Genomic DNA, 27,740 nt, shown 5'->3' with positions numbered 1-27,740 from the left:
GGCACCAAGCCAGGGGCAGCTTCTGCTCTGTGGTCTCAACTGAGAGGAGGGGCTGTTTTCCAGCCCCTCACAAGGCCCCCCGAGAGGCACCAGTGCTGGCCCAGGATGTGGGTGCTCCAGAGCGTGCTCCCCACCTGCCTACGGCCTGTGGGAAAAGTCCATCCAGGGTTGGAGGGGAGGTCAGCGCCCACAGGCCTGCCCCAGGGCCACTCTCAAGAACGGTGGATGGCTGGGGGAACCCAGGAAGCCACATACCTGGTGCCAGGAAGGGGTTGAGGGCCTGTGCCGGCGGGGCTGGCCTGGTCACCAGTGAGTCCAGGTTGACCAGGGCCGCGTTGGGGCCCAGGAAGGACTCTGGGGTTTTCCGGGCACCACTGGGCTTGCTCGAGGCGACGGTCAGGGGCTGAGACTCAAAGGGATCAGGGCTGGAGGTTCCATTGTTCTGGGTCGGCGGAGAGGCTGCCTTGGCTGCAAGACAAGGACACACATGGACCAGTGAGCTGGGAGGGCGGGGGCCCAGGACAGGTGCATCCCACCCTGCAGTATCCAGAACCCAGATGTCCTCAGATGCTGCCTCGCTGGGGACGTGCATGGCTGCTCCAGAGGATAGGACGTTCATGGCAGAGCTTTCCCAACAGCCCCAAACTGGAGCTGCCAGCAGCCACAGGGCAGGGCTCGCACCATCAGACCCGAATCCAGGGACAGAAGGTGTGGGGAGGGAGAGAGCAACCAAGAGAAGCAGGGACCAACAGCACGGCACCGTCTCCACACACGACAACAGCACTGTGGGTTGGTGGCTACGCGTGAGTAAATTACATCTTTTGGATGTTTTCATTTTTTAAAGTTTTTACAAAGGACATGAATCTCTCAACAATAAGAAAGCAAATGATTTTTAAAACTTCAGCCAATAGAGGGTGTGCTGAGACAGGCCAGCAGGACATGGATGTTCTGCCAAGATGTGAAAAGGCAATGTGGATGTGGGTTCCTAGAAATGGTGGTGCCTTTGCTCATTGTTCCTGCAGCTCCACGTCCAGGAGCCTGGTCTCGAGAAATACCACACAGAGACACACAACCTGGAAGTCAGCCTGAAACGTCCTCCCCTAAGTGAAAAATTCAGTAACATCGCTGAGATTCTACAGAGCTATTTCTAAAGGATTTGTAATGCTGAGAGAAAATGTTTTCAATCTGTTTTTCCAAAAAGTCACGGGGGCAGGATTGGACTCTCACGCCACCGTGAGTTCCAACGACAAAGGCCGTACGTAACAGCTCAGGAAAAGTACTGGAATGAAGCTTGGTGGCCACGAGCACACGGAAGAATTGGAAACGATTCTCATTTTCTTCCGTAAGCGTTTCCAAACTTTCTATTGATACAGTGGAACTCCTCTGGAGTCGGGGTAAACACTTCACAGGCCCAGGGAAGCGTGTTCAGACTTCTCACTAGGCGCAGGGAGCAGGTATGGACAGTTAGGTTGTGCTTTGGCTGTGGAGGACACACGGAAGCTTGCTGCTTTCTTCATGTGGCAAAACAAAGAGCCCAGGAAGCAGCAGTTCTAAGGCGCTTCCGGCCCCTCAAGCCGCAAGGCCTGGGGGTGGTGCACGGTGCCAGGCTGCCCGTACCTTCAACCAGCCCAGCCCGGCTGCTGGGGGAGGCACAGGAGGCAGTGGGAAATGGGGAGGGGGAGCCGAGAGGAGAGAGCAACGAGAAAAGTTGCTCTGGCAAGAGGGGTGGCCCTGGGGATACTCTGTCCCCAGCCCTGTGCGGTGTGTAAAGAGGGCGTCCAGCCCCTTCCTCGGCCCGCCACCCTGACCACTCCCAGCCTAGGGGCACACGAGGAGGGGTCAGGCCTCCTGCACAGTGGCTGGTGGGCAGTGCAGGAGCTGCTTGTGTGTGTTTGTGTGTGCATATATCTCTGTGTGCGCATGCGCACAAGTGTGTATGTATGTGTGTGTGCATGTTTTTATGTATGTGGATATATGTCTGTGTGTGCATATATCTGTGTGTATATCTGCACACGCACTTGTGTGTGTGCACGTCTGTCTGTGTGTGCATGTCTGTGCGCACATGTACGCATGTGTATGCACGTGTATATGTGTGTGTGTGAGCATGTGGCTCTGTGTGTGCATATACCTGTGTGTGTGTGTGTGTGTGTGTCAAAGATGCCTGCCTATACAGAGACCTGAGTGGTCTAGAAAAGGGGGCGCCTCTGGAGAGCTGGGAGGAAGGAGGCAGATGGAGGTGGGGCAGGAGCCATGTGGGGCTGGAAGCTAGGGCAGTAGCCTCTGCAGGCAGCCCCAGGGCAGGAGGCTGAGGCGGCCCAGCGAGAGGACAGAAAGCTCAAGGGCATCCACTGCTGCCCCGAGTCACTCCAGCTCTGAGTCAGACAAGAGGGAAGTGTGTGGAGTCACTGGGCTCACGACTGTCATCCCTGCAGAGACGGGATTGGTCAAGGGCATAGGACCGTGCGGAAACCACCACCACCTCATGTACCTGCTTTTTTTGAAGTTCGGAGGTTGTCAAATTCAGAGAAGTCATCTTTAATTGTACCATTCAGATTACTGAAGAGATCGAAGGACCCTGGGGGAGAGAGTGGTGGTGACTGCAGGGGGCCTCCACTCCCTGCCTTCCACTGCCCACCTGGGCCGGGGTGGGCAGGCATCTCTGCCCCTTGTGGGGAGAACCAGAGAGCCAGCTGAGGAAAGGGAGGTGAAGCACAGGCTTGGGTTACCAGGTGGGCAGGGCGGGGACCAGGAGAGGGACTCCCCATGCAGAGTGGGGTGCTCAGACTGAAGCAGAGGAGCCAGGAAGGGGGTCTCACCAGAGGAAGACACAGGCTTGGCAGCCGAGGCTGCAGCCCAGGGGTCAGCAGCTTTCCCTGCGCTGGGGGCTGGCTGCTGCGGGGCAGCCCAGGGGTCCGAGCCCTTGGGAGCAGAGTGTGTGCCGGCTCCAGTGGGTGCCCCCCATGGGTCGACGGAGGCGGCTGGCTTGGCACCTGTGGAGAGGTAGGGTTGGCTCGAAGATGCCCGGTGAAATGGCTGGGCAGCTGGAGTGAGAAGGGGAGGGCCACCCCTGGGTGGTAGGAGCACCCAGGGGGAGAGGGCCGCAGAGCCTGCTGGCAGACTCGTGTGCTTCAGAGAGCACAGGGCACACACCTGGGCGCCACCACAGCCACTCGGCGGATCTGGACAGGCCCTTCCCTGAAGGACAGACAGACTTCTATACCCTGAAACTGTCCGTGGGGAGGGGGCTGACTCCAAGAGCACCCACATGCTGGCTCTCCCCCCTCGGAGCATTACAGGTGCCCACACCATGCCCCTGCGCCCCGTCCCAGTGGCCAGCACCTCCCCTAGGCGAGCGGTGCGGGGCCCCTGAATCAGGTGCCCGGCAGACACGCCACAAGGCTGTGTTCACGTGTTTTATTTGGGAGGCTCAGCTGTGCTGCTTTCCTGCTGTGCGACGTTCCGCTCTGAGACAGAGAAGGAGAGGCGGGTGTGCTTGTGTGGCTGCCGCTCCCCAGGAGCCCCTCACAGCTCCCCTTGCCCTCCATGAGGTGCTGACTCTGTTCGCCTCCTGAGGGGCTGCTTTTCTCCATCATGCTCATCAGTGGGGTTCTTTCCACATCTGGCTGCTGATTCTCTTCCATGAGTTACAAACATCTTCTCACTTGTGGACTTTCCCTTCACCCTCCTTAAGGGGTCACTTGAAGAATGGAGAAGTTCTCAACGGGGATGGGGCAGGACCCCCGGGATTTTCCTCTGATTTGTGCTTTCCGGGACATGCAGGAGCTCCATCCCCACACGCGGCCTCAGTAATACTTTTTACTATAGTTTTTATTTCCATAAGGGATTTATACAACTTTTGTAAAAGTTAGTCCTAGGGACTGTTATGTTTCTAAAACTTCCTTTTCTAATTACCTTTTTGTTATGCAGAGAAACAACTGAAGTTCACATAGTAATTTTCATATCCAGCAATCTTACTAAACTCAATTCTAATCACTCAAATTCATCCTATTTATTCTCACAGTAATTCTAATAATAACTCTCAATTCCAATAAACCCCTCCCTAGAAGCTACGCACTCTCTCCCATCTCTCATAAAGGATGGGGGCGGAGCTCTTCGAGTTCCTTTTCTTTCTATCTTGCTGCACTGGCCAGAACCACCCGTCCCAACACATGGCAGGGGTGCACACTGCATCCATGTCTTGCTCTTAAACATTTACCATTAAATGGCACCATTTACCATGACAGGCTTTCTCCTTTCAGAAGCTGATCAGGTTACAGAAGCTCTGCATTATTTCAAGTTTGCTAAGACTTTTGCAATAAACAGCTGGTGAATTTTGTCAACCTGTTTCTGCCTTTACAAAGATGACTGCATGATTTTTCTCTTTGGGTTTATTAATATGGTACATTAATACATTTCCTGGGGATTCCCAGGTGGCTCAGTAGTAAGGAATCTGTCTGCCACTGCAGGAGATGCAAGTTCAATCCCTGGGTTGGGAAGATTCCCTGGAGAAAGAAATGGCAACCCATTCCAGTATTCTGGCTGGAAAATTCCATAAACAGAGAAGCCTGGCGGGCTACAGTCCATGGGGGTCGCAAAGAGTCAGACATAACTTAGCAACTACACACCAACCATGCATTTCCTGACTTGGTCCTGGCAAACAAGGCTTTTCATAATGCACTATACCATTTTTATGCTTTTCTCATTTTGATTTTGCAATTGCTTCTTTGCTGAGGGTTTTTGCATCCATATTCCTAAGTGAGCCTGGCCTGACATGTCTGTTCTCACACTGGGCGTCTTCTGTCTGGTTCTGGTATTAAGGTTGTGCTAGCCCACAGGAGTTTGTGTGAAGGGGAGGTGTTTCCTGTGGGGTGTCAGACCTCCCAGCAAAGCTTGTGGGGTGATCAGGGGGTGAGGGGGAGGCGCATGGCTGACTCAGGTCCTTTAGTGACTCTAGGACTATCCTGTTCACAGGTGTCCTTCCACCACTGTGGCTGAGTGTGACTTCATCCATTTTATCCAAGTCCTCAGGTTTGCCAACACAGAGTTGGTAAAGTCTTCTCACTCTCTGCTGAGTCTTGGCAGGATCTCTCTCGAGGACGCTGGCTCCACTGCTGGATGAAGCTGGCCCAAGCATAGAGCCACCTGTCTGCACTGGGGCCATATATGACTGGTGTCCTGCCCATCAGACTGCCTCCTTGACGTACTCGGGGTGCAGTCCTGCCCTGCAGCCCCCATGCCACCTCCTCACACAGCCCAGAGTAAAGTGCATAAGAACCAAGGAGCTGGCCCTGGGTCAGGCAAGGAACAGCAAGGAAAAAAGCGGCAGGCCACAAACCACATGAGGCCACAAACCACATGAGGCCAACCCAGCTGTATTCTGATGAGCTCCAAACATGCTCTTAATCTTTTAAATTCACTATCAACATTTAAAGGTTTGATTTGAAAATTTAAGGTTATGGACTTTCCTGGTGGTCCAGTGATTAAGAATCCACCTGTGAATGCAAGGTGCCTGGGTTTGATCCCTGCTCCGGGAAGATCCTGCATGCCGTGGAGCAGCTAAGCCCAGAGTACCACAACTACTGAGCCTGCGCTCCAGAGCCCACGAGCTCCAACCTGAGAGCCTGTGCACAGCAACGAAGACCCAGCACAGGCAGAGATAACCATTCTTTGTTAAAAAATTTTTTTTCTAGGTTTCAATCATCTCTTACTGCTCAATAGTTATACAAAATATGATTTAATCTATAAAATGGAGTATTATTCAGCCATAAAAAGGGGTGAGGTAGGAATGTGTGCTACCATGTGGATGAACTCTGAAAACATACCAAGTGGAAAGCACCAGGGCCACGTGCTGTGTGATCCCAGGGCAGGGCGATTCCCTGCGCCTGTCCGGTCCCCACGTGGGAGAACGGAACCTGGCATTTGGTACACTTCAGCAAACTGCTAGGGAACTGAGCTGAATACAAAAGATGGGGTTCTGGTTTGCAGAGACAAAGGCCCCAAGAGACATGGGCACAAAAGATACATCCAAAGTTGTAAGACAGGATGTCCACAGATCAGCCATGGCAGCAGGATTGAGTATACCTCGGGGGGCTCCCAGAGCGGCGGGCTGGCTGCAAAACCGTCCCAGAGCCTGTAGCCAAGCCCTGCCCAGCGATCAGGAAGCCCATGTGCCCAAGGTTACTCCCCAGATGAAACTGATGGTGCCACGCTCATGTCTGAATCACCTGTCACAAGTTCACTTTACGCTGGCATTAAACAGAACTCTAAAATGTTCATTTAGCCTATTAAACAGATTTGCTATTGCTTTAAATAGCAAGTAAGAAGAATTACTTTAATACGGTCATTTAAGCATGTCATAATTTCTAGCTAATCACAGCAACTCGACTCAGACATTTCACGCCGTGTAATACAGTTTCTTAACCCGGGTGCGATCCTGAGGCTGAGGGTTGATGTGTGTCCCAGGGGAGGGACAAGCCATTTCCAGTGCACGTGGGAAGCAGAAGAGAAACGTGCCCAAGCAAAGCTCCTCACAACAGGACGAAGTGGAGCTCTGAACCACCGCCCTCAGGAGGGCGTTACAGTGGGTGTGCAGGCCTGGACACCCACCCCATCACCTGGACCCAAGCCCACCGCTGCCAGGTGAGCAGAGTGCCCGTAGCTCCTCCCTCATCCAGCAAGTGCGCAGGGGAGATGTACCAGAGGGGTCTTTACCGAACGACGGCCAGGGGTCCGCAGTGCTGGCCGGGGCTGCCGGCGCGCCCCAGGGGTTGGTCTGGCTGGCGGAGGTGGACGGGCCCCAGGGCTCCGCCTTCTGGGCAGCAGGGCCCGCGCTGGGCAGGGCGTCCATCAGGTCCAACAGCGTGGTCTGCTGCGGGTGGGAGCCGTGCTGCTGAGACAAGCAGGGTAGGGGACAAGTGAGCTCTGCTGCCTGGCAGCACATGTTCACCCATCACCTGCACCTGCCCAGGGTTCTCCCAGAGAGAAGGCCTTCGGGGGCCCAGAGGACCACAGGACTCCCACTGCCCCACATCACCACTTCCCAGTGAAGACCTGGCTCCACCCTACATGCCACGTGCCCTCTGTCAACCGGTCCTCAGGGTTTCCTGGGAAAACGCAGGCTTTGCCTCCTTCCAGGTGCTGTCCGCTGACACACCTGGCCCTGCAGTGGCCAGCATCACCCAAGGCCCTCTCTCCCGGGGGCTGGCTCACCCTCCCACTCTCATGGCCATACTGGATGCCGTCAGGGCCAGGATGTATCAGCACTGTAACAGGGTAGGGGCCCCAACGGAGCCCCTGGCCCTGGGGGGACTCTGCCGTCCGTCAGGATGGTTGTCGGGGGCAGAGTAGTCACATTTAGATCTCAGAGCACGTGATGCGCAGCTTAGGAAGCAGTGGCTAGAGCCATGTGGCTGGGGGGTGGGGGGCCGGGGAGGGGTCATGGGGGCCCACCACCCAGGCAGAAGTGTGCACTTCGCCCTCTCCTCGCTCCTGCTGTCACACCACGGGGGCGGGCTTGGAAGGGTCTCACACAGTGACCCCCCAGCCCCGTGAAGCACTCACCTCTTTCTTTTTTGGAACTTTAACCGTGTCTCGGCGGCTCTCCTCCAGGGCCATCTGCAGCCTGAGGTCATCGCCCCGCCTAAGGCGCTCTTCCTGTGGAGCACAATGGACCTCAAAGCTGGTTATGGCCACAACATCGCCACCCAGCTAGGCCCTCCCACCACAGCCGGAAACTAAAGCTGGATCGCCAGTCACTTCAGAGGAGGGTCTGAGGACAAGGTGGACAGCGAGTATCTCCCGTCCCCTCTATGCGCCCGGGGTCCCCTCCCACCTGTGTGACTCCCACCTACTTCCAGTCCCACCAGGGAGCCCAGGGCACAGACACCACAGACAGAGAGGAGAAGAGGAATACTTCTAAAATGCTCTTTCTCAAAGTGAAAATGACTTTAAAATTCTTTCTAATTATGGAAGCAATATGTCTCTTCATAAAACACAAATAATCAGGAGGGGAAAAAAAAACAAACACAAACAATCCAGAGAGGAACTGGAAGGGGGACACGTCACAGGCCGTTCCACCCTGACCCCCGCCGTGCTTCCAGAAAACAAGTGTGTTCCTATTTTTGAATTCTAACAGAAATGGTCCATTGTATTTTATATTTATTCAAAGCACAGTCACCATATATAAGACTGGGCCACTCAAGCTTTTACAAATAGATAATATAATGATTAAATGTAAGTGAATACACTCATTGTGTCTTATTTACTCTAAGATGGGATAAGGAACCACACTGGATGGGCATGTCCATCTGCCCCGTTTTCCCTGTGAGCTCTCTGTACCTCCCTTGGGCCGCCAGAGGTGAGGTGGGACCCATAGGGAGGTCGTGTGGACTGAGGGGCCACCCTGGGGGCAGTCCGCTACTGTGGACCTTACAGGATACTCCAGTTACAGGGGGACCAGCCACTCTGGGACCGACAGCTGCCTCCATGTGACCCCCTGCCTGTCCCTCACGGCACTTCTAAGCGAGAGGGTGACGCAGCCATGCCACACTGCTTTGCCCTTTTTAACCACAGGACAGCAAGTCAGGGCTGAAAGCAGCAGCAGAGGGCCAACCCCTCTGAAGGTCCTCTGGGCCACTCCCCCTCCTTCGCCATCTTCACGTGACACGTGCTCATAACAGGGAGACCAAACACACGCCCCTCTCTGGACGTTAGCACTCTCCTCTCTCCTGGGCCCTCCCTCCAGCCTCTGTCTTGTCCTTTTCCGGGTCCAGATGCTCTCCAGCCACCTTGTGGATCGTATTCTGCACACAGGATGTGCAGAATACAGAGGGAGCATCTTGTGAAGCACCTCTGACAGGTGCGTCCCCAGGACCAATGTCCTGAAAAGCCTTTCCTCTGTGTGGCTGTGCCTGGGCCCTCCCCGCCGGGGGCGTGTCCCTGCCAGCACCCACCTGCTCGGCTACCTCTCTGCTCATGGCCAGCGCCAGCTGCAGCTGCAGCTCCTCCTCCCCACTCGTCTGCGGCCTCGCCTGCTCCAGCTCCGAGGACACCCGTGGGGAAGTGGCTGTAGGGAAGACAAAGTCACTGTGAAGGACCCGTGTTCCCCGGTCAGCCACCCGCTCCCGCCTCACACCCACGGGTCCCCCTGGGCGGGGAGAAGGGGTGTCTGCGACCATCCCAAGGTCACAGCTGAGGAACATCACAAGCACATCAGCCACCCAGCACCCACCAGGAAAAATATCCTGGGGCACAGGCATGGCCAGCTCCGACCTCTCGAGGATCAGACCTGCCCCCATGGCAGAGCTGCATGGCATCAAGAAGGGGAGCTGAGTTTTTACAAGATTGGGGGCACAGTTCTGGAAAAGCTGGGTCATCATTCAAAGAAGCCCAAAGCCTGTGTGGACTCACAGGTCCTCTCAAGACCTCCTGACCCCAAACGCTGCTTCAGCCTAAATCTCCCACTTAAGCCTGCCTCTCAGGATCTGCTTCTTTGGGAGAAATTAACTGGTGGGGAAGAGCTCGGATACTGAAGTTTCTAGATGGCTGTGCTCTGGCTGCAGTGAGTAAGGTGGGAGAGGCAAGACTGAACTGGGGTCCCTGAGCAGTGCAACGGGCAAGGCTGCGGGGCAGTTTGGGGCAGCCTGTAAAGGGGAAAGACACGTAAACACAGCGAGGAGACTGCATCTGGAGCAACCAGGCCTGGAGCACAGTGTGTTCACTATGATTCACAGTCAACCAAGAGAAATGGTTTAAAAAAAAAAAAAAAGGCCAACTGCCTCATGTGTACTCTAAGCTAATGAAGAGGTCAAAGAGCAAAAAAACACTGCAGTTAGGAAAAAGCACAAAGATGCTTTTCTAAATAAAATCAAGTCCAATCCCAGTCCATCACCCCAATTTTCCAGAGCATTCCTTTAGAAATAAAGCTGGATGGTAACAAAATGTCCTCAAATCTATCTTAACAATCCTATTTCTTAACAACATCCCCAAACAAAAGCATGTCTGGTCCCCAAAGTTCACCTCTGCCCATCACAGATGGCAGATTCTGGCGTCCCTGTGCTCTAGAAGCAAAGCCACCACCCAGACTGGCGAGAACAAGGGAAGTGGGACGGCTGGGGTCAGTTGTGGGGGCAGGAGGAGGCTCTCCCAGGACCAGAGTGGCTATCTTATCCAGGTCACGGCCCCATGGGCTGCCCGCTCCCCGCCGGCTCCTGATGAATGGTCTCTGAGGCTGCCTCACGAAACTCTCAGTTTATAACAAACCCTGGATATCTACCATCCTCCACTTACTCCCAAAGGGGAAACCAGGCCCCCAGGCTCCACCCTATACCCCCAAAGGGCTCTGAACAGAGGGCCCCATGTTGGCAGGGAAAGCTGAACTTGGCTGTGCAGCCACAGAGTCTGACTTGCCCGGGACAGGATGAATGGGCCGGGGCTCTGCAGGGCTGGCCAGAGAAGTGAGGCGCCCTGTCCTCGGTGCCTCTCTGCACAGCTGCGCGGCCGGCCCAGCTTCAAATGCAAATGTGCACGTCTGTGTCCCCCCAGCTGACGCTGCTGGAATAATGTGTGGCCAGCACACACGGAAATAGCTCACCACATCAATGTGGAAATCAGACAAAGGGTATTCCCCTAAATGCTGTGGTTTTTATAAGCGGATGCACGGCTCTAGGTCGCGCAGATGGCAGAATTCACAGCCACCAGCCCGGAGCGTCAGCTGAGCGCACACGGGCTTCAGCTGCGAGGGCGGCGTCCGGTGGAGATGCTCCTGCCTTAGTGACAGCATCTCGGCCCCACAAAGGGCCTCTTGTGCCAGAGAACAGGACAGTGAGCACAGAGCCTGAAAGGGCCCTCCGGCTACCAGAGCTCGGCCGGGCCCCACTCTGAGGGTCCACCATTCACGGGGCAGTAGGAGAAGCAAGTCCCCTTGGGTCTCTGCTGCTTTCTGCCCCAGCCATGCTCTCCTGGGAAGGCAGGCCCTGTGCACACAGGCTCATCACCCTGGGAGCACGAGCATGCCCCTGCCCTTCCCCTGCGGTTGAGCCTGACCCGTGGGTAGGAGCACAAAGCTGGCACCCCTGTGGCAGGCTCCCTTTTTTCCTGCCTGGTCCACCACCCTGGCTGAGGAAGCACAGGGGAAGGCTGGACAGGGAGCCTACACAGGATCACATTTTCTCAAACTCCAGGCTAGGAGGAGAACCAGAAACCCACCCCCAACCTGGTACCTCCTGCAGGGCCACCCTCCTTGACCCTGCTCGCCTGCTCCAGGCCCTGAATGCCCCCTACAAGGCACTTCAGGTGTGCACGGTTGGGGAATTGCGAAAAAAGAAAGTAAAGCACTCAAGGTAACAGAAAAACAGGAAACTGCCCCTTCTCATTGGCAACGTTCTGCAGTTTTCCTAGAGCACTCTTCAGCGGCGTCTGCAGTCACGGCCGCTGTAAAGGGTGCAGACTGCACGCCCCCTCCCGCAGGCGACTCTGCACAGGGACTTCACGGAAAGCCAGGCACACGGGCTGGCAAGAAGGCAAGGGCCTGGCCATGCGGCTCCAAGGAGACCCCACCTGGGTCTGAGCACTGCCACTACCCCATGCCTGCCAGCAGACGGGGACACCAGGCACCTGGCCTGTCCCTACCCCACTGCAGCAGGGAGCTGCACCTGGATGCCACCCCTCCAGGCTTCTGCTTCCAAGTCTGTGAGGTGAGCGATGGGAGGGGCGGGAAGGGTGGGAAGGCCCGAAACAAGCTGCCCCCACCCTGGGGGTTGGCCCTGCCCAGGTCACTGCTCTCCACTCCACCCACAGCCACAAGACACCCCCTGTCTCACGGGGTAGAAACCAGATGGACACCGTGGTGGCCCAAGGCCCATGTGGGCTGAGGACTGTGGTTCTGGAGGCCGTGGCCTCCCCCTCCCTTTTCTGTTGGCCACCGAGGGAGGGGCTGTGGAGCTGGCACTGAGCCCAGGGCCACTTTTTGCCCCTGGTGACCAGATCCCCGTTCAGCTAAGTTCCTTCCTCATCACTGAACTGCAATGAAATGCTTACTGGGCCTTCCTCAGCTGCCGACATCTTCCTGTGCTCCACAGGCTGTTTCCTGAGTCAGCAATGACCTCAGCCACCAAGGACACTCCCACGGAGAGCAGAGGCTTCTGACCCTGTCCCCTGGGAGACCTTCCAGGCCCGCCCTCTCCCAGCTCACAGGCGACAGCAGGAAAGACTGTTTTTAGTCAAGTGAGATGAATTATGAGAAAATAAGCTCAGATTACCCCAGGTAACATTGAAAGGGAGAAAATACAAAAATATGTTGTGGAAATAACATGTCCACTGACTCAACGGACTTGAGTTTGAGCAAACTCTGGGAAATGGTGGAGGCCCGGGAAGGCTGCTGTGCTGCAGTCCATGGGGTCGCGGAGTCAGACACGACACAGCAACTGAACAACAATGTTGTGGAAAAGCCAAAAAGGTGCGAGATGTGAGGAGACGGAAGCACCACCACAGCCGGGGGACCTTCAGGACAAGGGGGGCTGGACCATGACCATGCTCTGCCCTTTGCCCACCACTTGACAGTCCTGGCAAAACCCTGTCCAGATCCCATCGCAGACTCTACATCTGATTCCAGTTCACAGAAGCACAGGAAAAGGACTGAGGCAGACAAACCCAGATCAAGGGCCGCTTTGCAGGATGGCCAGCCCAGCGTCCCAGCACAGGAGGGTCATGAGCACAGTCAGACTGAAGGGACAAGATCCCGGGCAGTCTCCGTACAGACAGTTGGCTGCACGTCACAGTCAGAACAGTGGGCAGATGGGCACGCGGGCAGGGACGAGGCGGCCCAATGGCTGCTGTCCACTCCATCCACTGTCAGGCTATGGGGGAGGGGAGATGCCAGAGCCTGTGTTAAATACTTCAGGATAAGAGGAAGTGAGGGCCACCCCACTCTTCCTGCCTCTACCCCTCTTCCCAGAGGAAACAGCTGTTGACATTTTCTCATGATTCCACCCAGAAGACATACTCGCACACCCTGCACATTGGCGTGCTTTCCTGACTCTCGCCCACCGGCCCCCTCAATTCCTGCCATGTGTGGGCTCCACCTCACTGCATCCCCACCCAGGCTGACGGTCTCAGCCTCAAAGAGGCAGCCCTGGTGGAGGGTGCGCCTGGAAGCCTGGGCCCAGACCCGGGCTTGCCGCTGCTCAACCCCTCGCTTTGGCTTCCTCACCCACAGGATGGGAAACAGGGTTCCTGCGGCTTGGGCTGCTGTGAGGACCAGACGAGTTCCTACGGGGGGCACCTGGCCCAGTGCCTGGTGTGTGACAGTGGTACCACACCTGGTGTCTTGCCCAACCCTCAGCCCAGATGGGGTCCTGCCTTCCAACCCACCCTCAAAACCGGGGCTGAGGTCCAGAGATGAGGTGGCTTGCCAGGGTCCCACAGCCACAAGGGACAAAGGCCGACCTAAGGCCTTGCTCTTCACCATCACTGCTTCCCACAGAGGAGGGAACCGGGGCCCAGGGAGGTCACAAGGCCACTCAGAGCCAGCAGAACTCAAGAGCCAATGCCATGCTGTCCCCATGCCCTGAGCTGCTCGGAGCCCTCGGTCCTAACATTTGCGCACATCATGCCTGGCGCTTCTCCAGGCCAGAGGGCAGCCCATGCTCTCCCAGGGCCTGTGTCCAGTAAGGAGGGACAAGACACACACACACAGGGGAGGGGGTGGGGACACTGGAGCATGGCCTGCGGGCAGGCAGCAAGGCTGCCAAGCAGAGAGCAGGTGGGGCTTCACCAGGGTCGAAAGCCTTGCCCTGCCGAGGGGCCAAGGCAGAGCGGGCCCAAAGGTGTGAGGTCCTGACCCCCAGCGCCTCAGAACAAGAGCAAATTTGGAAATGGCTGTGGCAGAGTCCTTAGTGAATGGTTAAGCTGAGGTCACACTGAAGCAGGTGGGCCCCACATCCAACGTGACCTGTGTCCTTACAGGCAGGGAAGTGATGGGGGCGAAGACACGAGGGGAGGGCGGCAGCCATGGCCCAGGGACACCAAGGAGGCCTCCAGCAGCAGAAGCAGGGGGAGCATAAGGCAGGATGCTCCCTGCGCGTGCGGGTCTCAGAGGCAAAGGCCTGCGCACGCCCTGATCCAGGGCTTCCAGCCTCCACAGGGAACAAGACCCGGGTCAGTGCTGCTGCAGCCCCAGGTCCCGGGCTCTCCCAGCACACACATCTGGGCCCCACCTCCCGCACACTCTTGCCACGGGGAGGAACTGCCCCTGGACTCTATACTGCTCACCACCCACCCCTGGCCCCTGCTCTGTCACCCCCGCACAGGCCCTAGAATCCCCCAGCTCCTTCTGGCTCTCGGGCGGGCAACAGCACCTCGGCTTCCCCTCCAGGGTCGGCTCTGGAGCCACCCCCCTAGCACGTCCTCCCCACTGGGGTGCTCCACGGGCAGGGGTTCTTCTCAACCTGGCTCAGTGCAGACACCCCTGCCCCGGGCACCTAGAGCCGGCAGACCGGAGGCCTCACCTGCGCTCCAGACCTGCCTGCAGCTGGGCCATCTCCCCAATCTGCCTCTTTCCACACACCTGTGTGTTCATTTTCTAGTCTAGTTTCCAGTGAGCAGAAGCTGTGACTCCCAAGGGCACACCTCACACACTGGTCCCAACCACCCTGAGGTGCGTGAAAGCCGAAGCCCAGAAGAAAGGAGGCAGCGCAGACGATTGTGGGGATAGGCAGCCGGGCAGAGACAAAGGCCGCCCTAGGGCTGGCTGGCAGGACTCAGAGCCCGTCCTATCTGTGCTGCTCTCCTTGGGCTGCAGAGTAAATCCTGTCCGTTATAAGGCCATCAGCTTGCAAGGTGGGAGCTAGGAGCTTGTCCAGAACAGGAAGCCATTTTTTCTCCTTGCTCTTTCCCAGGGGTTCCATGGTTCCTGGTGCTTTGGGAAGTCACACTCTGGAGGGGGTGAGGGAGCACCAGGGCTAGGGCCACACCCACAGCTCCCCAGGCAGGCGCTAGGGAGGAACCGGGGTTGGGGGGGTGCTGTGGTCACCGGAACTTTAACAGAGACAGAAGGCTCTCTTTCTTAATTCAGTCGTAAACTGAGATTGCATGCCTAGAGCACTTTCTTATAGAGCAACACTTACAAACAGGAAACTCACTTTTAAAATGAATATCCTGATGGAAATTTTCATCTACTAAACTAGCAAAGTAATGCTCAAAATTCTCCAAGACATGCTTCAACAGTATGCGAACAGTGCTTCCAGACGTTCAAGCTGGATTTAGAAAAGGCAGAGGAACCAGAGATCAAATCGCCAACATCCGTTGGATCATCGAAAAAGCAAGAGAGTTCCAGAAACACATCTACTTCTGCTTTATTGACTATGCCAAAGCCTTTGACTGTGTGGATCACAGCAACTGTGGAAAATTCTTCAAAAGATGGGAATACCACACCACCTGACCTGCCTCCTGAGAAATCCGTATGTAGGTTAAGAAGCGACAGTTGGAACTGGACATGAAACAACAGACTGGTTCCAAATCGGGAAAGGAGTACATCAAGGCTGTATACTGTCACCCTGTTTATTTAACTTTTTTTTTCCTTTTTGTTTGTTTGTTTTTTGTTTATTTAACTTTTATGCAGAGTACATCATGAGAAATGCTGGACTGGATGAAGCACAAGCTAGAATCAAGATTGCCCGGAGAAATATCAATAACCTCAGATATGCAGATGACACCACTCTTATGGCAGAAAGCGAAGCAGAACTAAAGAGCCTCTTGATGAAAGTGAAAGAGGAGAGTGAAAAAGTTGGCTTAAAACTCAACATTCAGAAAACTAAGATCATGGCATCCGGTCCCATCACTTCATGGCAAATAGATGGAGAAACAGTGGAAACAATGACAGACCTTATTTTGGGGGGCTCCAAAATCACCGCAGATGGTGACTGCAGCCATGAAATTAAAAGACGCTTGTTCCTTGGAAGAAAAGTTATGACCAACCTAGACAGCATATTCAAAAGCAGAGACATTACTTTGCCAACAAAGGTCCATCTAGTCAAAGCTATGGTTTTTCCAGTAGTCATGTATGGACTGAGAGTCGGACTATAAAGAAAGCTGAGTACCGAAGAATTTATGCCTTTGAACTGTGGTGTTGGGGAAGACTCTTGAGAGTCCCTTGGACGGCAAGGAGATCCAACCAGTCCATCCTAGAGGAAATCAGTCCTGAATATTCCTGGAAGGACTGATGCTGAAGCTGAAACTCCAATCCTTTGGCCACCTGATGCAAAGAACTGACTCTTCTGCAAAGACCCAGATGCTGGGAAAGATCAAAGGCGGGAGGAGAAGGGGACGACAGAGGATGAGATGGTTGGATGGCATCACTGACTCAACAGACATGAGTTTGAGAAAGCTCCGGGAGTTGGTGATGGACAGGGAGGCCTGGCATGCTGCAGTCCATGGGGTCCCAAAGAGTCAGGCACGACTGAGCGACTGAACTTAACTAAAACTAGAAATTATCTTTCAGAAAAATCTCAGTACCCATTTTGGGCTGGGGGCTATCCACCAAGCATGGTCACCCCTCTTGCACCCCAGCTGGGGGCGCTGCACCTGGGCCGGGTCTGCTGGGAAAACATCTGCCAAGTTCAAGACATAGAATGATGCTAACACACTTGCCCACTAACCTCACTTCCTGGAATTCTACTTTGAAGACAAGACAATTCTACATCAAGACCCCTCAGAAAAGCAGCTTTCTGCCCAAAGGTATTCATCACATTGTTACCACACTGTGAGAACCTGGACACAATTCAGACAGGGTGGAGACTGTGATCCACGCGGTCCCTTCTCAGAGCATGTCCCTCAGGCAGGGCGCTGTGTGAGAGCCTGTGACAGCACAGGGGACAGGCAAAACCGGGAGAGAGCACCATCCCAACCTGCTGTACGGACCTCTAACCCACCCGAGCTCTAACCTTTGCAGTCAAGTGTAACTGTGCAGCAACGTGGAAAATGCACAGCAAGTTATCTGAGTCAGCTGAGGGGTCCTCTGAGCCACTGCATCCGGCCCACTGCACGCAGGGTGAGAACAGCCTCTGACTCGCCTGCCCGGCCCCCTCCGGGCACTCCATGTGGCACACCGTCAAGGTGCCCACCCTCTCCCAAACTGGAGGCCCACAGAGGGCCAGGCCTCATCTGGGGACCACGAGCCCTCACTGCCCAGCGCGAGCCCTGGGCAAATGAACGCTGTAGCCTTCTGAGATGTGTGCTTTGTTACAAACAACACGCGTGTAACACTGTTGTACCACGTATACAATATAAAACATCAGATTTCTTCTGCTCCCACAAAACACTTCAGACCCAGATCCAGGTCTGTCCATACAGCTGGCTGTGGGGGATATGGGTATTGATCTGGTCCTCGCTTCCTCCTCAGAGGAAGAACTCTCTGGCTCTCCCAGACAGATGGCCATGACGAGGCCCCACCACTGCCTGTGCCCAGAGGCCTGGGAGCTGGGACGACGTCGTGATAGAAAGGGCAGGGATCCAAACAAACCTGCAGGCCTAGAAAAGCACCCGCTTAGAAAAAGCATTCAGAAGGACACACCCACACGGGAACAACAGCAGTCTAAGGAGATCATGGAGTGTGTCCGTCGTCCTTTTGCACTTTCTACATGATCAGGAGTACACAGGCATTATCTTACGATGAGAAAACCAGCAGAGTTTCTTTTGTGCCACCCATGCTGAGCTCACCACCTAGACATGGAGAAGCGGGCCACAGGGGCACTGGCCTGACGGGCTGGTCACTGAGTGGCCAGCAGGCTGTGGGAGGAGGCCCATGGGCGCATCGCCTGCTGACTCTGACTTTCTGAAAGGGCACGGCTGCCGGTCATCAGCCGGAGGGACGGGAGGAAGAACCTGAACTGGACAGGCCACAGCCTCCGAGAAAACTCAGCACCAAGACCACGATGCCCGCGCCCACCCCAAGACTCCAGCCTGTCAGACGTGTGCCTGGGCTCTGGGCAGCCAGCGGCTCAGGGAGCAGAGAAAGGGCAGCTACAAAGTTGGAAACAGCCTTCACTACCAACAAAATCTAACCTCTAAGAATCAGATGTTCTAGACTCAAAGCCTCAAGATATGGCACATTTCCACATTTCTGGAAAAGCCCACAAAATGCAGTTCCAAAGGCTAAGTGTCAAGAAAAGGAAAAGAGGACTAGTTCCCTAGCCTGATACAACCACCGATGGAGACCGCATACCACACGAGCCGAGCTAACGGCCCGGCCTGGATCTCCGCTGTGTCTCACAAGGCCGGTCAGGGTGACCCCTCCATGCTGCATTTCCAAGCCAGCGTGTTCAAGGCAGATCCCCAGGGCCCAGGCAGATCCCCAAGGCAGATCCTCACCTCACACTGGGCATCAGGCGGGTGCTCAGAAATGATCACCCGTGACGGTGAGGGTTGAGACACAGAGAGAAAGGCACCCAGAACGGTGACACCACGTATCACTGGTTTGCCCAAACCTCATCCAGCACTTGAGAAACTCTGGGAAAACAAACTCACTCACTCATTTTACCCTTAATTTCTACCTCTAACCCCAGAGCTGAGGCAGTGTGGGCTGTGGGTCGACCAACTTGGTGGTGGTGTGTGGAGGCACCGAGTTGAGGGGGGACCTGCGGGCCTTGGCTCGGGGGCTTTGAATGCAAGCGTCCCAGGAGAGCTGGGGGTCCCGGGTACTCGACAGGCAGGCTCAGGGGCCCTGGGGACCAGCGGGAGTGTCACTCTGAAACACTATGACTGCCTCCCTGCACCAAAGCCAGTACTCCCTCGGGACAGAGAGTGAGGGGAAAATGGGCCCGGAGCTCAACACAGTGATCCCGCGAGCACTGGCAGGGGGGCCACAAGGCGCACAAAGCCCAGGTGAGGGGCCGCCAGCCGCCCCGGTAGAGCCACTTAGGCAGAGAGGAGAGGCGTTCTCTGTGGTGGGCCCAGGTGCCAAGGCAGTGGACTGAGTGCACTTCTTCGTAGGCTGCGGCGAAATCTGCTTTCAGCGTAGCCCGCACCAGCTGAAGGTCGTCCAGGAGAGCTAGCAATCACCACCAAAGCAAGCCTCACTTCCATCCCCATTGAGTCAGAGACCTCCAAACACTGCAACCTACAACTGACTAGGCAGCCAACTCTCTGCCTGCCAGGGTCCCGGGTCCTGCAGATTTCAGGAAGGATGGCGGGGAACTGAGAAGCAAGATCCACCCCATTTGGTCCTCTGCTCACCTGCCCACATCACTGCAACATGGAGGATGGCTCCCGGCTGGGTGTGCCGGTGGGACAAGGACCAAACCACAGGCCCGGCCCAGGGGCCTGGTCCTCCCCGCATTTGGGGCTGCCGCCAGCACACCTCCAATCCCGCAGGGTGTGGGACTGGGAGAGCCTGATAGCTACCCAGGCCTCATGCAAAGCAAACAGCGGATCCCCTGAGGCCTCTGGGTGAGGGGTGTGAAGAGGGGCGCAGGGTAGCCAGGGCTCCCGGGAGAGGGGAGGACCAGCACTGGGCTGCAGAGGGAGCCGCCCTGAGGCCTGGGAGGCAGGGAGAAAGCTGGCTCTACTGGGCGACCAGGAGCACATCCAGCAGGCTGCCCGCGTTTCCCACCTTGGGCTGCGGGGTCCCAAGAGAGGCAGGGCTGGGCCGGGTCACTGGCCGGGCAGGAGGGTGGCCCCGGGCGCAGCAGGAAGGGCGGGCGATGGCTCGGCGGCGGCTCCTCGCTCTGACCCCACAGGGGCCCAGTGCGGTGCTGGGGACACAGCGAGGCCTCGGGTGCTGTGGGGCAGGGACACACACACACACACACACACACACACACACACACACACAGAGACAGGCCGTTAGAGGGACAGGCAAGGCCGGACCCCGCAAACAGACTCTGAACATGCAGCTCAAGCTCGGGCTCTCAGAGGTGGGCCAACTCAGGGCCGCTGGGCAGGGAGGCGAAGGCTGAGGCCACAGGACCAGACACGAGGCCCCACCACCTCCTCCCAGCCCCGAAACAGTCTTCACTTGATGCATGGGACGTGGCTTCAGCTCCTACACTCAGTCCTCGGGACTCAGGGGCAATGACCTCAAAAGGCAGGCAAGAGAAAAGCAGCCCCCAGGGCCCTTACGTGACCACTTCCAAAGAAGAGGCCAGCCCGGAGCCCAGCCTACCTGCAGCGGCCTTTCTTGGCGGAGAGGGGCTCCCTGAGGGACACATACGACTTCATTTCTTAAGGTCAATCTTCCTTTTCTATCAACCTAGTGTAGGGGAGCCCCTGGAGCCCCAGATTGCATGCTCCAATTCTTTTAAGCGGCTTCACCAAGGTCCCAGCATTTGCCTGAGCAGAGTCATCCAAACTAGGTGGGGAAACGACAGGAACTACAAGTGGGACAAGGAATGCTGGCCTCTGAGCTTGACAATTGCTGAGAATCCCAGAGGCGGGAGTCCAACCCCACTGTGCAAACCTGCTCAACACAGATGCTACAAGTGGCGGGGCGACGACAAACCGAAACCTGCCAATAAGCAAGGTCAACAGGGGGTCAAACTGCAAACAACTGCCTTAAAATTTTTTTTATGCTAACAGTGTTACTTATTCCAAAAGCAAAGGGTAGGGGTACCTGGATTTCTGTTTTCACAGCCAGAGGCACAATTTCTGTGTCCCTCACCCTGCAGGCTACCAGGGCTGCCTGCTTGCCACCTCACTGAGAAGGCAGAGGGGCACCATTTCAGGGCCCACATCCATGAACAGCTAGGATGCCAACATGGCTCCCTGGCCAGCCTCCGTCAGGCCCTGAATGCCACTTCTGCTCTCTGACATTTCTCCTGAACACTAGGCAAAGACCTAGCATCTTCAACATGCAAAGCGAGAAAACAGAGCAGCCCAGAAAGCACGGACCCAGCCGTGTGACCGAATCACCAAGGACTCCCACCCAGAAGCGGGAAGGAAGCCTGGTCTCTCCCTCTGCAAGAGAGGCGAACATGCACTGCCTCACCCAGTGATGCTCAAGCAGAACAGAAGCTGAGCCAGTCAGGAGACCGGAAGCCCAGTTTCAGAAAGGGACTGAATATGAGATAAAAGAGAGTAGATTCTCCAGGACAGCCAATCCCCTGCTGCTGTGGGCAGCCAGGCCCTTCGCTTCAGCCCTGCCCTGAGGAGGAAGCAGGTAATCCAACCTCTGCGCCTGCCTTGCCCCCGAGGCCAGCCCTGCCCACATGCACAGAGTCAAACCCCAGAGCAGCAGAGGGTCTCGGTACCCCAGGCCAGAAGCCCCTCTGTAACAGTAACTCCAGGCGGACTGAGGGGCTGCTGCCAGGTGCCAGCAGCAGGAAGGTAGGGGCCATGAGCTCTGGCTGAGCCCGGTGCCCAGCATGGGGGTTACTACTCACAGCCATGGTAGGAAGCCGGCGACCCCCCGGCCTTGCCGTACTCCTGCTCTGAGTAGCTGGTGGACAGGTTGGGCTGGCTGGAGCCCCGGCCAAAGGTGATCTGGTTGCTGCCCATGCCGGTGGCCACCTGGGCCATGCGCTCCTTGGTCTTGAGGGCCTGGGCCCGCTCGGCCTTAAGCCGCTCCTCGTCCTTCAGCAGGGCCACCAGCTGCTTGGCCTTCTCACGTACGTTGACCCCCTGGTCCTTGCCGTCACGGTCAACGTACTGGAAGTCCTTCAGGGTCTGGATAGCAAAGATGTTCTCGCGGCACTGCTGGGCCACGCGCTCGGAGCCCGTCTTGATGAGGTAGTCAAGCAGCGTCAGCGCCTTGTACACGTGCCGCCAGTTCTTGCCGTGGTCGTTGAGCCGCTTCCACACCATGCTCATGATCTCCGAGAAGGCCACCACGTTGTAGGTCAGGTCTGCAATCTCCGTCATCAGGGAGCTGGACGGGCCCCATGGGTCATTGGAGGTGGCTTCCCGCACTTTTATCTCAGCTTCCGAGTAGTTGTTGACAATGTTTTTCATCTGCCGTCTGATGGATGAGGTCGTCATCTTTACGTTCTGTGACAAGTGCAGATCCTTTCAGAGAGAGAAGCTTCCCCGTCTCCGGCAGGTTCGTGCTCCACAGAGGTTCAGTCTCTGTAACAGGTCTGGAGCAGGGTCCCTGACGGTCATTTCCTCTATTGGCGCCTCAGGTCTGAGAAGCTGGAAGCCATGACCTAGAGAAAGAAGTAACAAACGTTACTGTGTGTGAGTTCCCGAGACAGCAGGCTCTCTGCAAATGGCAGGCAGGGGTCGGCCAGCCGGGGTGGTGAGAGGACATCCTCCAGCCCCCGAGGACAAAAAGGATGCCATCTTCCCTTCAAAACTAAGTTAAGAACAATACTACACATTAATAACCAATACAGTTTAAACTCAAGTTTAAGCCTCTGGAAGGAAAGCGGTAACACTGTAACTCCTGGTCTATTTTCAAACCACTTCTGCTGGATCTGCTCTGCCACACCTGGCAGACGCCCGCTAGAAGAATCTCACACCATCTACACTGGCTCCAGAGACTCTCTCTGACCCTCTTCTCCTAACTTCTTACAGAGACTCCCAACCCCTTCGAGACCAGGGCTGAGGCCCCACTGGGCTTTCAGAGCCTCCAGCATCTGGCACAAGCTATGTAGCACTGATACAACCTTACATATAAACTGCTTCTGGCCCAGTTTCCTCATCTCAGAGAAAAGAGAACTGAGGACTCCACATTAACAGGTCCACCCAGTCCTTTGCCACAAACACATCTCTCCAGGGAAGGAACACCTGCGGAGCTGGAGTGAAGGCTACGCCTCTGGCCACAGGCCTGGTCCAGAGTGTGGAGGACTCCACCTGGTTTGGTTGCCAGTGGGCACCCAGCACTGCGATATAAATGCTGCTGCCACAAGTTAAAAGCAGCGCCCCTTCCCCCAGGAAGGCATCTGGCAGGGGACAGAGGTGAGTGCAGGGACCTGAGGATGCAAGTGGAGGGCAACTCGACTGTGGCGGTGGGCCACCGACAGAGGCGAGGAAAGCACTCCCTTCAGAGCCCTCAGGGGGGTTCTTCAGAGGAGGTGACAGGGCGGGCGGGGACTGGAAGGGAAGCGGTGCCAGGTGACTCCTCTCCTACAGAATGAGGAGGGGGCCCAGGACCTGCAGCTCCCCACCCCCACCCCACCCCCAGCTGCCACTGGGCTTCTGGCCTGGGAAAGAGCTGGGTGGCCTTGGGCCAGGCTGTCTCACTATATGCTCACAAAAAGCCTTCCTTCCGGGTAAGGATCACCCCTCCCCTGGTGCAGATGGAGAGCCTTCCTTCTGGGTCATGAGGTCAGCTGACCAAGGCCCCCTGGTGAGGACTCTCTCCCTCCTCCCACAGGGGCTCTCACTCTGCTGCTTCTGCCAGAGGAACAAGAGGTGGGCGGCCTCTACCAGCTTCATTCCAGACTCAGAAATAAATAACCAGCAAGTGTCAGGAGTGGGGAAGCCAAAGGAAATGCCCACTCCTCACATTCAGCCAAATAGGAGAAGCTCATAACCGTCATCCTGGTGCCATTAGTCATCGGCCTGGTGAGCAAGGCCTCTCCACCCTCAGACAGGCCAAGAATTCTATCTTCATCTGCAGATGCAGGGCTTCAGCAGAATGGGACTTCAGCTGAAGGTGGGCAGAGTGAACTCCACTGCCCGGTCGGCTCTTAAAAACCTTCCACAGTGTGTCCGAGGAGCAGGGCCAGGTGCTCTGTGGGGACCTGCATGTGTGACATGACAAGGCTGGTCATCCATGGCCACCAGACAGGATGGGCCTCAGAGGGGGCCTCCTGAGCAGCTCCGGCTCCCAGAGCAAATGCTCCAGCATCACTGGTCACACTCAAGGTCCTGAAGCCCCAGGGCCGCCGAGCACTTTGTCTGTCACCCACCTGGGGCTCGGCAGGCTCCCCCACCCTGCACTTCGCAGCTGCAGGAGCCATCGCGGCCGCATGTAACCTGCAGCTTGCATGTCCTGTCCCAAGCAACAGCCCACCTACACACACAAAGCCTGAAGGACGGGCCCCTAGCCACAGCTGAGCCATGGCCCAGTACCACCGAGGAGCTGCGTCCCGTGGCTCTCAACACACAGGCAACCCAGCCAGAGTCTGGGATCAGGACTCTTGATCTCAAGAGCAGCCTATAATGGTGACCATAAAGTAACAGCTGGATCACATTTGCCAAAGACAAGCTGGGGCAGAAAAATTCTGGCATATTTGAAAATATAACCAGAATTCGCCTGACAGTGGAAACTACAAGTAGACTGAATAAAACAGCAAATAGAGCAACACTAAAAAAACAAACAAAAAATTCCAAGGCTAGAGTGATGCCCCTGGAGGCAAGAAGAATTCCATAAAAATGTGTTCAAGAGCCTTCAGAGTTGGGTGGGGAAATTCCTTCCCAATCCAGAGTCCCAGACTCGGGAGGAAGCAGCCCTCATGGCTCCAGACCCCAGGTGGGCCCTGGTCAAAGCCCACGTGAGTCCTGGCCATCCCTTCTGTGACAGGGACATAACTGGCCAGGTGTCAAGAAGATGTTGATGGTTGGGGTCTCCACCAAACCCCCATGTGGGGGGCTTTTCAGGGATCGGGGATCGTTATCAGGGACCCAGACCAGCTATGAGGGAACGGCAGCAAATCTCTCCCCTCCCCAAACCTAACAGGATCCACAGATGGCAGCTCCTGATCTGCGTCTGGCGGCCTCCTGTGACTTTCTCCAGGCAGGCGACACCCACAGGGAAGCTGAGAGCCGTCCGCCTCACTCACCGAACGCAGCATCTGTGTCCCAGGACTCCTTGGTGGGCAGAGAAATCAAATCTTATATCTCTATCCCAAAAGCGGGCTTCAAGAAAACCCTGCATTCATGTATGTGAAGAATTTCAAAAACAAACATCTGAGCCTCTTAACTCCAAGATGATAAAGCAGATACAGTGGCAGCACCCACATTACAGGGAGAGCCCCAGGTGCCAGTTAACTGGCTGCAGGGGGACTGACCGTCCCCCCAACGCTGGATGACCCCTGTCCCCTTAAAAAGAAAGAGCCACCTGGGGGCTTCTCCCAAGACATGACAGCCTTGGAACAAGCACAGGAAAATTCAAATTCGATGTCAGACAGCCTCCAATGACCATGTTAGTGATTTTTCTAAAAGCAGAAATCAAGCACTGAAAACACACATGAGGACTTCTTCTTTTCTTTAGCAGTGTGGCGGATCGTTCAGTCTCTAGGAAGAGCAGCCGGGCTGCAGGTTACACGGGTGTTGAAACGCAGTCACTCTGAAAGGCGGTGTGAAACAAGGACCAGGATCAGGAGACGTGGTCTGGCCACCCGACAACACAGGCGCTTAGAAACGGTGGCGTGACGAGCAGCACCTCCAGGAGAGGCGCGAGCACCGAACGCTGGCGCCTGGGCCAGTGGATGCGTGAGCAGAGGACAGAGAATTCCTCACTGCTCCCCTCCACCACTCCTCCATGTAGTTTTGCTAATGGCCAACCAGGGACAACATTCTTAAACAACCCTGCCAGAAACCAGACAGCACACAGAACCAGGGACCTGGAAAGCAGGGCTCGGGCTGGGCCAGGCCCAGCCTCCCGCTCCTGGATGGCAGGGCAGACCGGACACCCAGCCTCCTGTCCCAAGGCCCCTTTCTGACAAGGGCTCAACTCCTGCCAGCCCAAGGGTGTCACAGGAGCCCCCACCTCAGACCAGCTCCAGGTCAGTCACCATGAGGCTAGAGTTCTGGCGACAAGCCTAGTGGTGGATGTTTCTCTTGGCCTGTGGGGCTTCCCGGGTCTGTGGAGTGAGCCCCTGGAACTCAGCCCCCCTCCAAAAAAGGAGCTTGTGACCCCTGGGCCAGAGTCTCCATTCCAACACGCTAAGTGACTCTACCACCAGAGAGAGACCCCCGATGGCCAGTGGCCATGCCACCCAGAGACTGGGGCACAGAAGGGGACATTTGATGGCTTCACACCCACCCACCCGCACACGGGGCAGGCCCGCAATGGGTTTGATCAGCAGAAGTTTCCAGCTTGAGGCATTTTGGGAAAAGAACAGAACTACATGGGAAAAGGCAGAATTCCCAGGGATTCATGCTTAATTTAGACCTGGCTGGTCACTGTGGTGGCGCTGAGTGCTGGGCTGTGGCCACGTCCTGAGGAGCCAGCAGGAGAGGGGAAGCCGGGGGAGGGGGAGCTGTGGACCACACAGGCCTGTGTTCAGGCACAGCAGCCACCCGTCGCTGCTCTCTCAGGAGCTCAAGATGCTGCCCAGAGGAAGCCCGCAGGTGAGGACAGGCACCTCCGGGCAGTGTAAATGCAGACCAGCCTGGCACAAAGGGCTCCCGTGGGCTTTGGGGAGTGTGGCTGAGGTCCTTGCAGCCCACCCCAGGCGGTGCGGGGGGCACCAGAGCCCAGAAGACGGCACACCCGGAAGGTGACCTCCTCCAGGGCCAGCACGGGTGCACCCTCGCCCCCTGGCACTCTCCCGGTCCCAGGCACGGTCTGCTCCCCTGCCCGTGGCCTCCCCCAGCACTGTCCCACTGGCTCTTTCCTGTCAGTTGAGATCTGGGGACCACGATCACTCTCTCAAGTCACCAACTCCCACTGTGGGCAGAACCTCTTCATGTGGGACACCTTCCTGCTCATCCCAGTTGCTGCTTGCCCATCTCCACCACGTGTCCTCAGCACAGGCTCCTCTGACGCGGGCTGAGTGAGTGGGAACAGAGGGAAACTGAACAAGGCAGACAGCACCCCACCCCCTCCCCCTCAGACACGGGGCTCATCTGGGCCAGTCCCCCAGCAGTCTCCCTCAGGGCTCTGTCGCTGGAGTCAGAGCAGCCACTCTGCTCAGTGAACATATAAAACCACTCCACGTGGTTAAGAGTTCACAACGAAGAACCTGAGGGCAGGGGTGGATGAGCCATGTCAGCCAATAGTACCCAGGCAGTCCCACGGGCAGCAGAGCCCTGCCACCCCACCAGCCTGGGCTCAGGAGCAGACCAGGTGATGAGGTGGGGACAGCCGCTGCTCAGCACTGAGTGACACAGGTTCAGACACCTGCGTCCTCCCAGAGTGTGTCTCTGAGGATGTTTCTCAGCAGCACCCCGAGGGCAGCCTGGGGACACAGTCCAGGGCAGGGGACACACCTACAGAAGCAGCAGGGCCCAGGCAGAACATGCTGGGCAGAAGGCCCCTCCTGGTCAGGCAGGTGGCATCATCCCCAAGCCCCTTCCTGACCGTCACACCCGGGCCCAGTCCTCTCCTGTGTGGCTGGCATTCCCAACAAGGCCTCAGATGTGCTAACTCTCTGATGCCAGCAGTCACCCGAAAGAACAGGCTCAGAATAGAAACTGAAAATAGCACAGGCTCTCTCAACAGACGCTGGAGAATCCTAACAGCTCTGACTGCATGCCAGAGCGTCTGCTCACTGAACCTCAGTAAGAATTTGCAGGTGAGGAAGTTGGGCGCAGAGAGGGTAAGAAACTGGCCTGAGCCACATGCCAGCATGTGGTGGGACCAGGACTTGCTCCCAGACCTCTGGCTTCTGGTCCTATCCTCTTCATCTCATCTGTTTAGCTTCAGATAAACCCCACACTACCATGAGAATAGTGAATCCTTCCTCCCTGAATCCAGAGGCTTTGAAGGGCCCTCCTGTCAGGTGCTAAACAGGCAGTGAGACAGGACAGAAATAACCACCCTCCTGCCCCTGCTCAGCCCGTCTCCAGCTCTGCAAGCCAAGCAGGCAGGAGCCCAGACGCTGGAGCTAAAGGGCCAGCCCCTGACCGCGTGCGGACAT

At 56.4% G+C, this 27,740-nt stretch overlaps 1 protein-coding gene across 27 annotated transcripts in view; it reads right to left on the bottom strand.

Moving 5' to 3' along the window:
- Nucleotides 1-27,740, bottom strand: part of EPN2 (epsin 2) — a 52,708-nt gene that overhangs the window by 3,485 nt on the left and 21,483 nt on the right. For 2 of the 27 annotated variants that reach the window (XM_086358513.1, XM_086358514.1), the window contains exons 2-9: nucleotides 21,372-22,133; nucleotides 19,604-19,771; nucleotides 8,952-9,064; nucleotides 7,561-7,653; nucleotides 6,697-6,889; nucleotides 2,817-2,990; nucleotides 2,489-2,575; nucleotides 256-468 (exon numbers count right to left, since the gene is read on the bottom strand). In XM_086358513.1, coding sequence (XP_086214639.1) covers nucleotides 256-468; nucleotides 2,489-2,575; nucleotides 2,817-2,990; nucleotides 6,697-6,889; nucleotides 7,561-7,653; nucleotides 8,952-9,064; nucleotides 19,604-19,771; nucleotides 21,372-21,966 — 1,636 coding nt within the window. In that variant the 5' untranslated portion in view covers nucleotides 21,967-22,133. Of the gene's footprint in view, nucleotides 1-255; nucleotides 469-2,488; nucleotides 2,576-2,816; nucleotides 2,991-6,696; nucleotides 6,890-7,560; nucleotides 7,654-8,951; nucleotides 9,065-19,603; nucleotides 19,772-21,371; nucleotides 22,134-23,437; nucleotides 27,697-27,740 lie in introns of those variants that run through there. The other 25 variants (XM_086358517.1, XM_086358518.1, XM_086358520.1 and 22 more) reach the window with 18 other exon arrangements.

This window comes from Bos grunniens, chromosome 19, assembly GCF_055505025.1.
Source record: "Bos grunniens cultivar Pamir isolate PY7600 chromosome 19, Bosgru_T2T1.0, whole genome shotgun sequence".
NCBI classification, from domain to species: Eukaryota; Metazoa; Chordata; class Mammalia; order Artiodactyla; family Bovidae; genus Bos; species Bos grunniens.
The sequence above is the reverse complement of the archived record's forward strand: the minus strand, read 5'-3'. Positions and strand labels throughout refer to the sequence as shown.